The sequence below is a fragment of the Scyliorhinus canicula genome, chromosome 7 (assembly GCF_902713615.1).
Source record: "Scyliorhinus canicula chromosome 7, sScyCan1.1, whole genome shotgun sequence".
NCBI classification, from domain to species: Eukaryota; Metazoa; Chordata; class Chondrichthyes; order Carcharhiniformes; family Scyliorhinidae; genus Scyliorhinus; species Scyliorhinus canicula.
In genome coordinates this window covers 36,464,436-36,480,531 of record NC_052152.1, presented here as the reverse complement: position 1 = coordinate 36,480,531, position 16,096 = coordinate 36,464,436, and the positions used below count along the sequence as shown (strand labels likewise).

At 49.9% G+C, this 16,096-nt stretch overlaps 1 protein-coding gene across 19 annotated transcripts in view; it reads left to right on the top strand.

Moving 5' to 3' along the window:
- Positions 1–16,096, top strand: part of LOC119968866 (type 2 lactosamine alpha-2,3-sialyltransferase-like) — a 198,039-nt gene that overhangs the window by 109,333 nt on the left and 72,610 nt on the right. Inside the window, exon 1 of one of the 19 annotated variants that reach the window (XM_038801770.1) lies at positions 12,083–12,348. The exons of 17 other annotated variants lie outside the window; for them this stretch is intronic. In XM_038801770.1, the coding sequence (XP_038657698.1) occupies positions 12,255–12,348 (94 nt within the window). In that variant the 5' untranslated portion in view covers positions 12,083–12,254. Of the gene's footprint in view, positions 1–12,082; positions 12,349–16,096 lie in introns of those variants that run through there. One more of the 19 variants, XM_038801785.1, reaches the window with a different exon arrangement.

The window sequence follows — 16,096 nt, the reverse complement described above, 5'->3', positions numbered from 1 at the left end:
GCACTGGAAGTCCAGACCTAGTAGTAGTGCAGCGCAGAGATTAGGAAGGACATAGAGGCAGAAGATGCTGAATTCCACGCCGTGGACCGTGAGAGTAACTGTACAGAACCCCCGGATCGCGACGGAATGGGATCCGGAGGCCAGGGCGATTCTTTGATTGGCGGGGTGGACCGCGAGGGAGCAGCGCCTTACCGTATCCGGGTGGATGAAGCTTTCGTTGCTCCTGGAGTTCAGCAGGCAAAGGGTCACGTGACCGTTGATTCTCATACTGGTTGAAACGGTGGCCAGGTTGTGTGGACGTGACTGGTCGATCGTCACTGAGGCGAGCTGCGGTCGGTCGTTGCTGGCGTCGGCAGATGGAGAGCGTGGGGGGCCCAGGTCATGGAATGCTGTCGCCGTCCATACCCCGTGCGGAAGACAAGATGGCGGCGCCTGAGGATCCTGCAGGGAAGAAAATGGTGGCGCCCATGGGCCGCACGTTGCGGGGGCTGGACAAGATGGTGGCGCCCATGGGCCACACGTAGACTGGGGGGGGGGGGGAGATGGCGGCGCCACTGGCCGCTCGCGGCCCCTGGGAGGTGAAGATGGCAGCGCCCACTGGCTGCGTGTGGTCCGGGGAGGTGAAGATGGCCGCGCCCGGTCCGGGATGAAGATGACGACGACCATTCTGTGTAGGTCAGGGGGGAGGGGGCGATAGCGACGACTGCGTGGACCTGGCACACCTCGGCGAAGTGCCCCTTTTTGCTGCAAGCCTTCCAACTGGCAGTGCGCGCCGGGCAGCGTTGGCGGGGGTGCTTCTGCTGGCCGCAGAAGTAACATCGGGGACCCCCATGGTGCGCGGGTTGGCGTGTGACGCAGGCGTACTGGCTGGGTGAAGCCCCTGCTGGGCCGGCCGTCTGTGGAGTCCACGAGGGATAGGAGGGGTGGGCCGCGCGGCCGGAGGGGTAGGCCTGAGCATTACATGAGGTGACTGTCACGGAGAGTGCTAGCTTTTAGTCTCAGCTAGGCCAAACTACATTCAAGAAGCTTGGCACCATCCGGAACATAGCCTGCTAGATTGGCATCCCGGCCGACACCAATGCGCAGTAGAAGCTGTGAGCACCATCTACAAGATGCATTAGAACATAGAACAAATGATCATTGCCTGGCATTTATGTGGTGTGAATATTACTTCACATGTATCAGCTCAAACCAGATGTTATCCAGATTGTGCTGCATATAGACAGAGACTACTTAGTATCTGAAGAGTCATAAATGGTTCTCAACATTATGCAATCATTAGTGAACACCCCTAATTCTGACCATATGGTGGAGGGAAGGTCATTGATGAAGAAGTTACTTTGAGAAACCTCTGCAGTGATGTCCTGGGACTGAGATGATTGACCTCCAGAGCCGAGTGGCTCTGGCAGAACCTAAACTGAATATCAGCGAGCAGGTTATTGCTGAGTATGTGTGCTGCTTGATATCACTGTCGATGACGCATTCAATCTTTTTGATAATATTTGAGAGTAGGCTATTGTGGCGCTAATTGGCTGGATTGGATTGGTCCTGCTTTTTGTGGACAGCACCTACCTGAGCAATTTTCCATATTGGGGTGACACAGTGATTAGCACTGTTGCCTCATCACTCCAAGGACTCGGATTCAATTCTGGCCTTGGCCGACTGTCTATGTGAAGTTTGCGTGTTCTCTCCGTGTCTGCATGGGTTTCCTCCAGGTGCTCCAGTTTCCTCCCACAATCCAAACATGTGCAGATTAGGTGGAATGGCCTTGATCAATGCGCGGGGTTACGAGGGGAGGGCGGGCAACTGAGCCTCGGTAGGGTGCACTTTGGGGCAGCAAGGTAGCACAGTGGTTGCACTGCAGTCTCACGGCGCCGAGGTCCCAGGTTCGATCCCAGCTCTGGGTCACTGACCGTGTGGAGTTTACACATTTTCCCCGTGTTTGCACGGGTTTCGTCCCCACAACCCAAAGATGTGCAGAGTGCGTGGATTGGCCAAGCTAAATTGCCCCTTGATTTGAAAAGATGAATTGGGTACTCTAAATATATTTTAAAAATGGTAGGGTACACTTTCAGAGGGTTAGTGCAGAATCAACTGGCCAAATGGCCTCCTCCTACATTGCAGGGATTGTATGGATGTCGGGTTGATGCGAGTGTGTTCGCTGTACTGGAACATCTTGGCTGGGGACACGGCAAGTTCCAGAGCACAAGTCTTCAGTACTTGTACCAGAATGTTCACGGGGCCCATAGCCTTTTCAGTAACTAGTGCCGTCGGCCCTTTGATATCATGTAGATTGAGTGGCATCTGTACTACTGGGAACCTCGGGAGGGGGCTGAGATGGATCATCTACTCAGCACTTCTGGCTGAAGATGGTTACAAATGCTTCAGCCTTGTCTTTTGCAATGATGTGCTGGGCTCCTTCATCATTGAGGATGGGGATTTTTGTGGAGCCTCCTACAGTAAGTTGTTTAATTGCCCACCACCATTCACACTGTGGCAGGACTGTAGAGCTTAGATATACTTTGTGTTGTGGGATGGCTTAGCTCTGGTCATCGCATGCCATTTCAGCTAGATAGGTGCAAGAATATTTTCTTTGTAAATAACAGTTATCTACTGTATTTGCCGTAACAGATTACCTGGGACACATTATGTATTTAGGATGTATTTCTCATTGAGAAAGTCACACTGTTTAATGGTGTCTCCATACTTGAGAATTAATAGGTTAACGATAGCAGTTCAGGCAAGGGTTGTTCTAATCTCAAGTTTGCAACATGATACTGTGCCTATGTTTAATCTATACACATACTGTAGTGAAGCTCTTTAACTGGTTACCTTGACCTTCAGTGTTTTACACCATAGGAAACAGCAAAACTAAAGGATAAGTTCCAATGACTACTCATACACAGTATACTGCAGGAAGTATTGAAATTTTAAGAGTAAACTTTATGCCAGGAACCAGACCCTCCACCGTATGTATTGTTGAGGACCAGAGCAAGAGTGAGTTTTTTTGAAGTATTTTTATTAAAGTTTTTAACATTTTAAAACATTACAACACAGAAAAAAACCCAACCCAAACCACATCCCCCCCCCCCTCCAACCCTAACAGTTAACGATAACTAGTTCTCCAAAATGTATACTAAACAAGCCCAACCTCTTATGGAACACCCCATTCGCCCCTCTTGGGGCAAATTTTACCTTCTCTAAATGCAGGAACTCCATTAGATCCCCACCCACTCCGAGGCAAGAGTAGAGAAACTGGCCTCTATCCCATTAGACAGGTTTCTTCTGCCGTTTGTCCTGGCAGGTACGAAAGTTAGAATTAGGAAGACGGTTCTGAAGAGAGGGCGGCAGTCGGGTAGGGGGGGCTTCTGAACTTGTACTATTACTGGGCGGCAAATGCGGAGAAGGAGGGGTTGGAGTAGGGAGACGGAGGCTGTGTATGACAATGGAGGCAGGTTTTTGTAGGAGGTCGGTGTTGCGGGCGCTAGCAACGGTGCCGCTCCCGTTTAAGGTGTCATTGGAGGGGGTTATGGTCAAGTGGGAGGAGGATCTGGGAGTGGTGCCAGAGGAAGGATTGTGGTCAGAGGTGCTATGAAGGGTGAATTCCTCAACCTCGTATGCGAGGCTGGGATTGATGCAGCTAAAGCTGGTACACTGGGTGCTCCTGACAAAGTCGAGGATGGGCCGGCTGTTTGAGGGGGTCGGAGATATTTGTGAATGGTGTGAGAGGGGCCCAGCTAATCATGTACACATGTTCTGGTCCTGCCCGCAGTTGGACAAACTTTGGAGGTTGTTTTTCAGCACCATGTCGATGATCTTGCATGTGGGCTTGGAGCCTGGTCCTCTGGGCACCATATTCAGGGTGTCAAACCTGCCGGAGTTACAGGCGGGTGTGGGGCAGATATTCTAGCCTTTGCCTCTGTGATCGCTCGCAGGCGGGTTTTATTGGGATAGAGGTCAGTTTTTCTACTCTTGCCTCGGAGTGGCTGGGGATCTAATGGAGTTCCTGCATTTAGAGAAGGTGAAATTTGCCCCAAGGGGGGCGAATGGGGGGTTCTATTAGAGGTGGGGCTTGTTTAGTATACATTTTGGAGAACTAGTTATCGTTAACTGTTAGGGTTGGGGGGGGGTGGATGCTTTGGGTTGGGTTTTTTTCTGTGTTGTAATGTTTTAAAATGTTAAAAACTTTAATAAAAATACTTTTTAAAAAAAACTCACTCTTGCTCTGATCATCAACAATACATACGGTGGAGGGTCTGCTTCCTGGCATAAAGTTTACTCTTATAATTTCAATACTTCCTCCAGTAGGGGTTGGGTTAGCTCACTGGGCTAAATCGGTGGCTTTTAAAGCAGGCCAGCAGCACGGTTCGATTCCCGTACCAGCCTCCCCAGGCAGGCGCCGGAATGTGGCGACTAGGGTGGTAACTTAATTGAAGCCTACTCGTGACAATAAGCGATTTTCATTTCATTTCATTCACTCTGTTAAAGAGCAACTTTGGTTAAAAAAAACCGGCAAGCACTGAAAGAAAAGTAAAAACGAGGGTGAAATATTAATCTTCACCGCCAGCCAACGATAAGGGAAGGCTATCCTCTGGTGAACCACTGTGCGCACCTGTATTAGGGGATGTAAGGTAGGACCTGCACTACAGGTTCGCCGGTAGCCCCTGCTGGCTAGCTCCGCCCACAAGGAGCCATATAAATATGTGTGTCCTCCTCTGAGCTGCCATTTCGCCAGCTGCAGTAGGAGGCCACGCACCTGACTGCAATAAAGCCACAGTTGTACCAATCTGAGTCTTTTGTGCAATTGATCGTGCATCAATTTATTGCAGTCAGATTTACTAAGAAATGGATATCAGAATCAAACCAGATCGCCTGCAGCTGGATCCGCACTCGCCCGACGCCAGAAACGACTTTAATCACTGGCTAGCTTGTTTTGAGGCCTACATCAACGCTGCGACCCCCACGCCGACGGAAGCTCAGACGATACAGGTCTTGTATTCCAGGTTGAGCTCCAACGTGTTCCCGTTGATCCAGGATGCCCCGGGTTACGCGGAAGTGATGGCACTCCTAAAAGAGAACTGCGCACAGTAAGCAAACACGCTCTTTGCCAGGCACGTACTCGCCACTCGCTCTCAACTCCCTGGTGAGTCCATCGAAGATTTCTGGCGGGCCCTGATCCCACTCGTATGGGACTGTGACTGTCAGGCCGTTACGGCCACCGAACATTCCAATCTGCTCGTGCGCGACGAGTTTGTAACGGGGATTGCGTCGCACCCCATCCGACAACGAATGCTGGAAGGACCACGCTCGACCTAACAGAGACAAAAAATTTAGTGCTCTCCATGACGGTCGCATCTCGTAACGTCCAGGCCTACCCCGCTCGCCATGTGGCCCACCCGTCCTGCCCCTCCTGGATCCCGCAAACAACCCCCCACCCCCCCGGCTAGGGCCCTGCCTACTCAGTACGCCTGCGCCGCCCGCCAATCCGTGCACCCCGGGGGTCCCCGCTGCTATTTCTGCGGTCAGCAGAAGCAACCCTGCCAACGCTGCCTGGCCCGCGCCGCCACTTGCAAGTCCTGCGGTAAAAAGGGCCACTTTGCAGCTGTGTGCCAGGCCCGCGCTGTCGCCGCTATCGCGCCCGCAATCACCCCCTCCCCCATGCCGAACGCACAATGGGCGCCGCCATCTTCTCCTCCCGGGGCCACGTGCGACCAGTGGGCGTCGCCATTTTCTCCCCCCCAGGTCCACGTGCGGCCAGTGGGCGCTGCCACCTTCTCTCAGGGTCATGTGCGGCCAGTGGGTGCCGCCATCGTCTCCTCCCAGAGCCAGGTACGGACAGTGGGCGCCGCCATCCCGCCCTCAGTCCACGTGCGGCCCATGGGCGCCGCCATCTTGCCCCGCCCCCGCAACGTGCGCTCCATGGGCGCCGCCATTTTGTTCCCTACAGGACCCCCGGACGTTGCCGTCTTGTCTCCCCCACAGGGCTGGAACGGCAGATCTGGGTCGCCAACGCTCCCCATCTGAAACCGGGACGATCACCCGCAGCTCGCCTCGATGACACTGGACCAGTCTCATCCTCACAACCTGGCCACCGCTTCGACAACGGTGAAAATCAACGGCCACGCAACCTCTTGCCTACTGGACTCCGGGAGCACCGAAAGCTTCATACACCCAGATACGGTAAGGCGCTGCTCCCTTGCGGTCCACCCCGCCAACCAATGGATCTCCCTGGCCTCCGGATCCCACGCCTCACCCTCAAATTCGGCGGGCCCCTACCTCCACTCACCGTTTGCGGCCTCGCGACCCTCAAGGTTGACCCCCCTCCCTCTTTGCCAATCTAACTGCGGATTGCAAGCCCGTTGCCACCAGGAGCAGACGGTACAGCGCCCAGGACAAGACGTTCATCAGGTCCGAAGTCCAGCGGCTGCTTCGGGAGGGTATCATCGGGGTCAGCAATAGCCCCTGGAGAGCTCAAGTGGTAGTAGTAAAAACGGGGGAGAAACACTGAATGGTCGTGGTCTACAGCAGCTCGACGCGTACCCCCTCCCACGCATATCTGAGCTGGTCAACCAGATTGCGCAGTACCGGGTCTTCTCAACAATTGAGCTGAAATCCGCCTACCATTGGCTCCCCATTCATAAATCGGACCGTCCATACACTGCCTTCGAGGCAGACGGTCGGCTCTATCACTTCCTTAGGGTTCCCTTCGGCGTCACTAACGGGGTCTCGGTCTTCCAAAGGGAGATGGACCGAATGGTCGACTGGTACGGTTTGCGGGCCACGTTTCCGTACTTGGACAATGTCACCATCTGCGGCCATGACCAGCAGGACCACGATGCCAGCCTCGCTAAATTCCTCCGCACCGCCACTCTCCTCAACCTTACGTACAACAAGGAGAAGTGTGTGTTCCACACGACCCGCATAGCCATCCTCGGCTATGTAGTCCAAAACGGACTTCTGGGGCCCGATCCCTACCACATGCACCCCCTCATGGAGCTTCCCCTCCCCCACTGCCCCAAGGCCCTCAAATGGTGCCTGGGGTTCTTCTACTACGCCTAGTGGGTCCCAAACTATGCGGACAAGGCCCGCCCACTCATACAGTCCACTCAATTCCCCCTTGCGGCCGAGGCACAACATGGCTTCGCCCAGATCAGAGCAGAATATAGCCACGGCCGGGATGCACGCAGTAGACGAGACATTGCCCTTTCAAGTAGAAAGCGACGCTTCAGACATCGTCCTCGCCGCTACTCTAAACCAGGTAGGCAGACCCGTGGCAATCTTTTCCCGCACCCTTCATGCCTCAGAAATTCTGCACTCATGAAAAAGAGGCCTAGGCTATCGTTGAAGCTGTGCGGCATTGGAGGCATTACCTGGCCGGCAGGAGATTCACTCTCCTCACTGACCAACGGTCGGTAGCCTTCAGTTCAACAACACGCAGCGGGGCAAGATCGAAAATTATAAAATCTTGCAGTGGAGAATCGAGCTCTCCACCTATAATTACAAGATTTTGTATCGCCCCGGCAAATTCAACAAGCCCCCAGACGCCCTTTCCCGAGGTACATGTGCCAGCGCACAAGTAGACCGACTCCGGGCCCTATACGACAGCCTTTGTCACCCGGGGGTCACACGACTGTACCACCTCGTCAAAGTTCGCAATCTGCCCTACTCCGTCGAAGTACAGACAGTCACCAGAGACTGCCAGGACTGCGCGGAGTGCAAGCCGCACTTCTACCAGCCAGACCACGCGCACCTGGTTGAAAGCCTCCGCCCCTTTGAACGCCTCAGCGTGGATTTCAAAGGGTCCCTCCCCTCCACCAACCGCAACACATATATTCTCGGTGTGGTCGATGAGTTCTCCAGATTGCCCTTTGCCATCCCATGCCCCGATATGACGTCTGCCACCGTCATCAAGGCCCTCAACACATTCTTCGCTCTGTTCGGTTTCAAGCCTACATCCACAGTGACAGGGGATCCTCATTCATGAGTGATGAGCTGTGTCAGTTCCTGCTCAGCAGGGGTATCGCCTCCAGCAGGACGACCAGCTACAACCCCCGGGGAAACGCGCAGGTAGAGAGGGAGAACGGAACGGTTTGGAGGGCCGTCCAGCTGGCCCTACGGTCCAGGAACCTCCCAGCCTCGCGCTGGCAGGAGGACCTCCCTGATGCACTATACTCCATCCGGTCACTACTGTGCACCGCCACAAATAACACACCCCATGAACGTGTTTTTACCTTCCCTAGGAAGTCCACATCCGGGGTGTCGCTCCCAACTTGGCTCGCAGCTCCAGGACCGGTCCTTCTACGTAGGCTCGTCCGACTCCACAAGGCTGACCATTTGGTGGACAGGGTACGCCTGCTCCACGCCAACCCCCAGTATGCCTACGTGGAGTTCCCCGACGGCCGCCAAGATACTGTCTCCCTCAGGGACCTGGCTCCCTCAGGTTCCACTGCAACACACTCTCCTCCCACGCGCCACCCTCCCCTCCCCCGCGCTCTCAACATTAACCCCACCAGGTCCATCCCTCCTTCCCCTGCCCACGCAAGAGAACGAGGAAGATTTTGGCACGCTCCCGGGGTCATCCGACTACTGGCTAGCACCAGCACCGACGTCGGCGACGCCAGCACCGACACCATTGCGTTGCTCCCAGCAAACCATCAAATCACCGGATCGACTTCACCTCTGACGGGCACTGGACCATCAAAGTGGACATTTTTTTCCCCTCCTCACTGTAAATTATTTGCAAAACTGTATATAGTTTTACGCCACCCCCTGCTGGACTCATTTTTAACAGGGATGAATGTGGTGAACCACTGTGTGCACCTGTATTAGGGGATGTAAGGTAGGACCTGCACTACAGGTTCGCCGGTAGCCCCTGCCGGCTGGCTTCGCCCATAAGGAGCTGTATAAATATGCGTATCCTCCTCTGATCTGCCATTTCACCAGCTGCAGCAGGAGGCCACGCATCTGACTCTAATAAAGCTACAGTTGTACCCAATCTTAGTCTTTCGTGCAATTGATCGTACATCATATCCCACCTCCCTACCAGACTCAATTTATGAAGCCGGTCCCAATCCTGGGCCACCTACACCCAAATATCTGAAGCAAGGGCAACATGTTAGCATAGTGGTTAGCACTATGGTTTCCCAGGTTCGATTCCCAGTGGAGTCTGGCATGTTCTCCCGTGTCTGCGTTGGTTTCCTCTGGGTACTCCAGTTTCCTCCCACAAGTCCTGAAAGAATTACTGTTAGGTGAATTGGACATTCTGAATTCTCCCTCTGTGTACCTGAACAAGGAATGGGGACTTTTCACAGTAACTTCATTGCAGTGTTAATTCATAAAATTTACAGTGCAGAAGGAGGCCATTCAGCCCATCGAATCTGCACCAGCTCTTGGAAAGAGCACCCTACCCAAGGTCAACACCTCCACCCTATCCCCATAACTCAGTAACCCCACCCAACGCTTAGGGCAATTTTGGACACTAAGGGCAATTTATCATGGCCAATCCACCTAACCGGCACATCTTTGGACTGTGGGAGGAAACCGGAGCACCCGGAGGAAACCCATGCACACACGGGGAGGATGTGCAGACTCCGCACAGACAGTGACCCAAGCCAGAATCAAACCTGGGACCCTGGAGCTGTGAGGCAATTGTGCTATCCACAATGCTACCGTGCTGCCCTAATGTAAGCCTATTTGTGACAATAAAGATTCTAGCCATTGCCACCCAAAATGCCAACCCACTCTGACTCCCACCTCCGGAGAAGGCACCAGAAAACACTCACTTTTACCCAAGTTCAGCTTGTAGCCTGAAAATGCCCCAAATCTCCGAAGCTGTTCCATTGTATCCGCCACAGAAGAGCTTGGGTCCAAACTTAACCTCTCTCCATTTATCTGAGCACCTCAGCACTGCGGCCAGTGCTCTATTGCCAGCACAAACCAAATGAAGGACATGGGGCATCCGTGCCTTGTACCCCTGTGCAACGGGAAGTACACTGAATTCATATTATTTGTTCGCACATGTGCCATTGGATCCTTACGCAACAATTCCATCCATTAAACATGCATTTTTAGGACATTGCAGTAATATGTAATCAAATGGGATTTAGGATGGCTAACTTGACCAAAAGGACGTCACTTTCTGATGCAATTTGCTGAGCATTGATTGTCTGTGAGAAGCAGGGCAGCAAAACCCGCATCCTGGATTAATTCACAAAGACAAGATATCAGAACAAGAATAGGTTCTGACACTAAAATTGTGGCAGGCGCTGATTTTACGCCAAATCGCAATTCTCCATCACCTCGTCAGCGGCATACATAGAATTTACAGTGCAGAAGGAGGCCATTCGGCCCATCGTAAACAACGTTTGCGTGTCATTGGCGGGCCTGATCCGGTAGTCTCTGCGATTCACCGCCTCTGTTCCCGATAGCATGGTTCACTTGTGCTTTTAAAAATCGTGAAACCAGCATCGTGGCTATTGAAGGAGGGAGAGTGGGTACGGAAAGTGTCCAACATCGCCATAGTTTGCTGACAGTTGTTCCGCTGGTCGGGGGGGCTTCTGGCAAGGCTGGGGGAGTAGCGGGGGGTGGCCAGGAGATGGACTGTGGGGTCAGTGTGGCCGGGCATGAAATGCCATTGTCGCAACCGGCAAGGCAGCCATGCAGCTGCATGTGCCGCTAACAGCCCACTGTGAATTAGGGCCACTGGTGATATAGGTGTCCCCCAGGCCACTCCTCTAGGTGCTCCCTGGCCCCAGCCAACCCATCAGCTGTACAGGCACCCTCCAGGACAACCAATTCCATCTTGTTGGCTGCGATGAGTGTGTGTGGGGATTGTAATATATATTTACGGCTGCAGCTTGTCAGCCTCCCGAGTGTTAATTCCGGAACCGGCGAATCCCGCACCGGTTTTCATTTGAATAGATTGTGTTTTACGTAGCGCTGATGCTAGCCCTTCCACAGTCGCTAAATCAACGCCAGTTTAGCTGTTGCGAAGGTCCACGAATTCTGCAACGGCGTCAACACTTTGTCTCAGAAACGGAGAATCTTGCCCCGAACCCTGAAATAGATGCAGTTTGAATTTTGCTCCTCTGTAACGTGCTGCTAACAGAAATTTACATTTGTGTTTTTGTGTTATTATCGAGTCTAGACTAGGTAACAAATGTCCCAAAACAAATCTGGTTGTTTGGGCTGTCAGTTAATGAACAATGGGAATAATGTAACCTGCAACCTTGGTGGATGCTTAGGTAGCTCCTGTTAATTCACTGTTGATTTAATGCCGGTTTATAAAACTGAAATTCAGGTTAGTTTGCCCCAGTGCCAGTCTCGAGATGAATTATGCTGCTGAGCCATTGCTCTCCATAAAAGAATGGATCTCGCTTAAATGCTTCTAGCTAATTAAGTTATTTCAAGGCTCAAACTGGAAGCAACCCATTTCTGCCCTGTAGAAAAATACAATTGAACAAATAGCACTTAACTATCATAATTCACTTCACTACAGAATGTGTTCTGGTTTCATGCTAGCTGACGAATGTGATACTTAAATAGGAAGGACTGTTCTGGGAATGTGTTGTGTAAAAGAAAATAAGGTGATCATTCTTTGCCTTTTTAGTTTTAGGATAGCGACAGCAGTTCATTTATTTAACTGGATCTTTAATGTAACCCCATCATTCTGCCAAATTCGGCAGACTCAATGGGGTGAATGGTCTCCTTCTGCACTGTATGAGTCTATGAAATTCCAAGACTTCTTGTTCAGTGTTGTCAAAGTGATGTATGCCCTCCCACTTCTTAAGTCCTGTGCTATCTGCATATACTCTAAAACTGTAGGACCCCTCTCTGAATTCAGTCAAACTACGTGCCGAACCTGGAGGTGTATGTTCACAACTTTCTGAAGGTGCCGGGGAAGTTGATAGGTGATTAAGAAAGCATGTAGCAACAAGGAAATTGCGCTAAACCTTTAGAAGTCGCAGGTTAGGCATCAACTGTTTCTGAACACAATATTTTAGTAGACAAAGAGGAAATTAACCAGGATGATATCAGAGATTGAGAGAGTTCAGTTCTATGGAAAGATTGGAGAAATTGGGGCTGTTTGCCTGACCACAGAGAAACCTAAGGAAGAGGAGACTTAATGACTAAAAATGACATAGGATCTGATCGAGCGAGTAGGGATAATCTGTTTTTTTGGCAGCTGAGTTGGGGAAGTGAATACCTTTTCACACACAGTAGTTATTAAGATCTGGAACGCATTACTTGAAAGAATGATGGAATCAGATTTCGTAAGAGCTTTGAAAAGGTGCAGACTTGTAACAAAACAATCGACCGGATCCCAAACGACAGGAGGGCCCAAAAATGGTGAGTGAGTCCTGTCCTTCATCTGAGGCATTTAGTTGTCTGCTCGGCTGTATACAAAATATCTGGCAATTTCCCCCTCAACTTCCTTTTTTTTTAACTCTTTGGTGACTTGGTGGTACGATGCTTTAGGAAGCTTAGTTTTTCACCTTGTCCTCTTGTTTGAAAGAGAGAAGAGATTCAGTGATGCTGGTTTGCAATTAAAAAAAGCACATATTTACTTCTTTATTCAGCAATTTTGAAATTTTTATATGTGCAGTTTTGATATTGAACATAAAGCGGTTGTTAAGTACAGCTGTGAACTAGATTGCAAAATTGTATCGTAATATTTCTCAAAAAATGGAAGCATAAAATAAAGAAAAATTCATTTAATAATGTGTATTGTTTCATGCAACCTTTTTAAAATATATTTAGAATACCCAATTCATTTTCTCCAATTAAGGGGCAATTTAATGTGGCCAATTGACCTACCCTGCACATCTTTGGGTTGTGGGGATGAAACGCACGCAGACACGGGGAGAATGTGCAAACTCCACACGGACAGTGACCCAGAGCCGGGATCGAACCTGGGACCTCGGCGCCGTGAGGCAGCAGGGCTGTTTCATGCAACCTTAACAGAAAATTATTGCGCTAACCAACACTTTGTCAAGATTTCCAGCTCAGACTGGAAACCGGCATGTAGCTCCCTAGGACAATCATGAGTCCTCCTTCCACCTGCCCACCACCGCCACCTTCTCCGCGGAAGTGCCGCTGGCGTCCCCCGTCCCCCCCCCAGTGCCCCCGCCCATCACTGTCATCTTCTCCGTGGAAGTACCACTGGCATTTTCCCCCCTCAGTGCTCCACCGCCACCTTCTCCGTGGAAGTACAGCTGGCGTTCCACCCCCCCCCCCCCCCTCAGTGCCTGAAACCCCCATTGCCTGCGAGCTCCCGCCACACTGTTTTCACACCCCCTCTCCCAACCACACATAACTGGAACCTCTCATGGGGCGCCCACCAGAACCCGCCCCTCTTACTGCTGCTTGGCCTGGGGCAGCCTGTGCCAGGGGACAGTGCCAGGGCATGTCCCTCTTCCCCTGGGGACAATGTGGTAGTATAGTGGTTAGCACAATTGCTTCACAGCTCCAGGTCCCAGGTTCGATTCCCGGCTTGGGTCACTGTCTGTGCAGAGTCTGCACATTCTCCCCCCGTGTCAGTGTGGGTTTCCTCCAGGTGCTGCGGTTTCCTCTCACAGTCCAAAGATGTGCAGGTTAGGTGGATTGGCCATGAAAAATTGCCCTTAGTGTCCAAAAAGGTTAGGTGGGATTATTGGGTTTATGGGGATAGGGTGGAGGCGTGGGTTTAAGTAGGGTGCTCTTTCCAAGTGCCGGTGCAGACTCGATGGGCCGAATGGCCTCCTTCTGCACTGTAAATTCTATGATTCTATGAATACTTGGCTTTGGAGGGATCGCCTGGACTGATTGTCGTTTTTAGAAAGCTGTTGTAATATTCAGTGAGGGGTGACTGTGACAGGGGAGGGGGTGCTGGGCTGGGTGACCTTATTAAAATTTATTCAAATGCATAAAAATGAGGATCTCTCTCTTTTTGTGGGTGGGAACCTCGTGATGTCACTGGGGAGGGGTGGGCAAAATTGGGAAACGCGATCTTGCCGGAGAGAATATCATTTCCTGATTCTCTCTGGATTTTCCGCTCACAACGACGTCTCTCTGACAGCGAACGCGTTCTGAAATCTTTACATTTGTCATGTGAGAGTACCTTTGAGTAATGGGTGTTTAAGAAGCGTACCTTTAAGAAATGGGTGTTTATCAGTGATGTCAGAGTTTGGGTGGAGCTGGGCTGTCTGTCAGCTTTTTACTTTTGTTTTAGGCTGTTTGTGGCAGGGTGTGTTTTCAGAGCTGGATAGCTGCAGTCACAGCCAGAAGGGGTATTAGTCTCTCTCTGTAATCGAAAAACTGTAAATCGATCCTTTGGTGATTTAAAACTAATAACTGCTCTCAGTAGTGACTTTAACCTGATGTGCTTCTGTTTGAAGGGCTTTTTTTCAGGTCTTTTGGATTTTAAAAGGACAGCTTAAGGATTACTTAGTGTTGTATTCTTTGGGGGTTGTATTTGAATTAATGGTTGCTAAGATGTTCACTTTGTTCTAAAAAGGTTAACTTGAGTTCATAGAATAAACATTGTTTTGCTTTAAAAAACACTTTTCCATTTCTGCTGTACCGCCCCCGTAGAGTAGGCTGTGTGCTCCCCATAACCACAATCTATTAAAAGTTGTGGGTCAGGTGAACTCCATGATACACTTTGGGGTTCTCTAAACCCTGGCCCATAACACATTACATGCAAAATTATGTGTAAACTTCAAAATCTTAAAATGTTTAATGAACAATATTCTTTGTTTGAATTCCAAGACATGATAGATACTTAAAATAGGAACAGTGCCAAAGCAAGATAATTATTGAACAAGAGAAACTTGACCTGTTCTCATCCTTTACAGAAAAGTCAAGTTCTGAAGATATTTCGTAACAATTGTCAGGAACGCTGCTTTTAAAATGTTCGATTTCTTACTATCTTTACAATGTTTGAAATGCAGTCATCAGTTCTAAGTCAATTTGAGGAAAAACATTATTTGCTGGTGTTGGGAATGTAGATCACCACCCACCCCTGAACTCACCAACTTGTAATCACTTTGAAATTAACATTGTAGGCTTTGGAAAATTGTAATACGTTTATGGGCTAGTGACTGCCTGTGTGGTTTTAATGCTGCGTTTTGTAAACCTGTCACCTTGGTGTCTGAGAGTAGGCGAATTGTGCATTTTACATTATACACCAATACCCAAGTCTACTGTGCAATGTCAGTTCAACAGAGCTCCATGGTACTATAAAAGTTGACTTGGAGGGAAATCAGATACTAGGCAAACTTAAGTTTGACAATTTCGCAGGTCCCCACTTATAAACATTCCAATAAAAAGGGAGTAGATAGCAGAGGCACTAATGGCCAACTAAAGAGAAAACATTAGGAAAAGGAACAGATCCAGTAGAATCGGCGACACCAAATGCAATTTCTGTCTTCAAATTGGGAATTAGAACTGATTAAAGGATTTATCGACCACAGACAATAAATAGCCTTAACATCGGTGTAAGGAAAACTGCTAGAATCTTTGCTGAAAGATCAGTTACCAAGCTGGAGAACATTATTAACAAAAGCAGAGTTTATTTCAAAAAGTAAATCGCATTTAAACCACCTTGTTGAATTATTTGAAGAAAGAATAGACAAGAGCAAGGAAGTGGATACTTTGGCTTTCTGAACAGTTTTGAGCAGGTGCCACATATGAGACTCTTGAAAAAAACATCAGGTTGTGCAGAATCAGGTCCAGACAGCAGAATGAATTGCAAGATGGCCACAAAATAGAAGACAAATTAGACAGCCACATCGGGTGCAGAATGCTTTTTGATTGCTTGATGGTTGAAAGCTCAAATACGAACACATCCGTATGGAGTGCCCCAGGAGGTTTCCGAATGGTTTTCTATACACTCTGCTTCCAAAAATTAGGAGTTTCTTTCTCTGCATATCCATTAACTTTAATTAAGCAAAGTAAATAGCATCGCAAAGTGGAATATGTGATGCAAAATATATTGAATTATCAGATAGCTTCGTTTGTCCACAGCAGGAAGGAAATGAGAAGAAATGAACTGGAATATTGAGGCATCATTTTTTAAGAAGGTTAGTTGGACACAAGCTAGAGTGCAGAAGACATT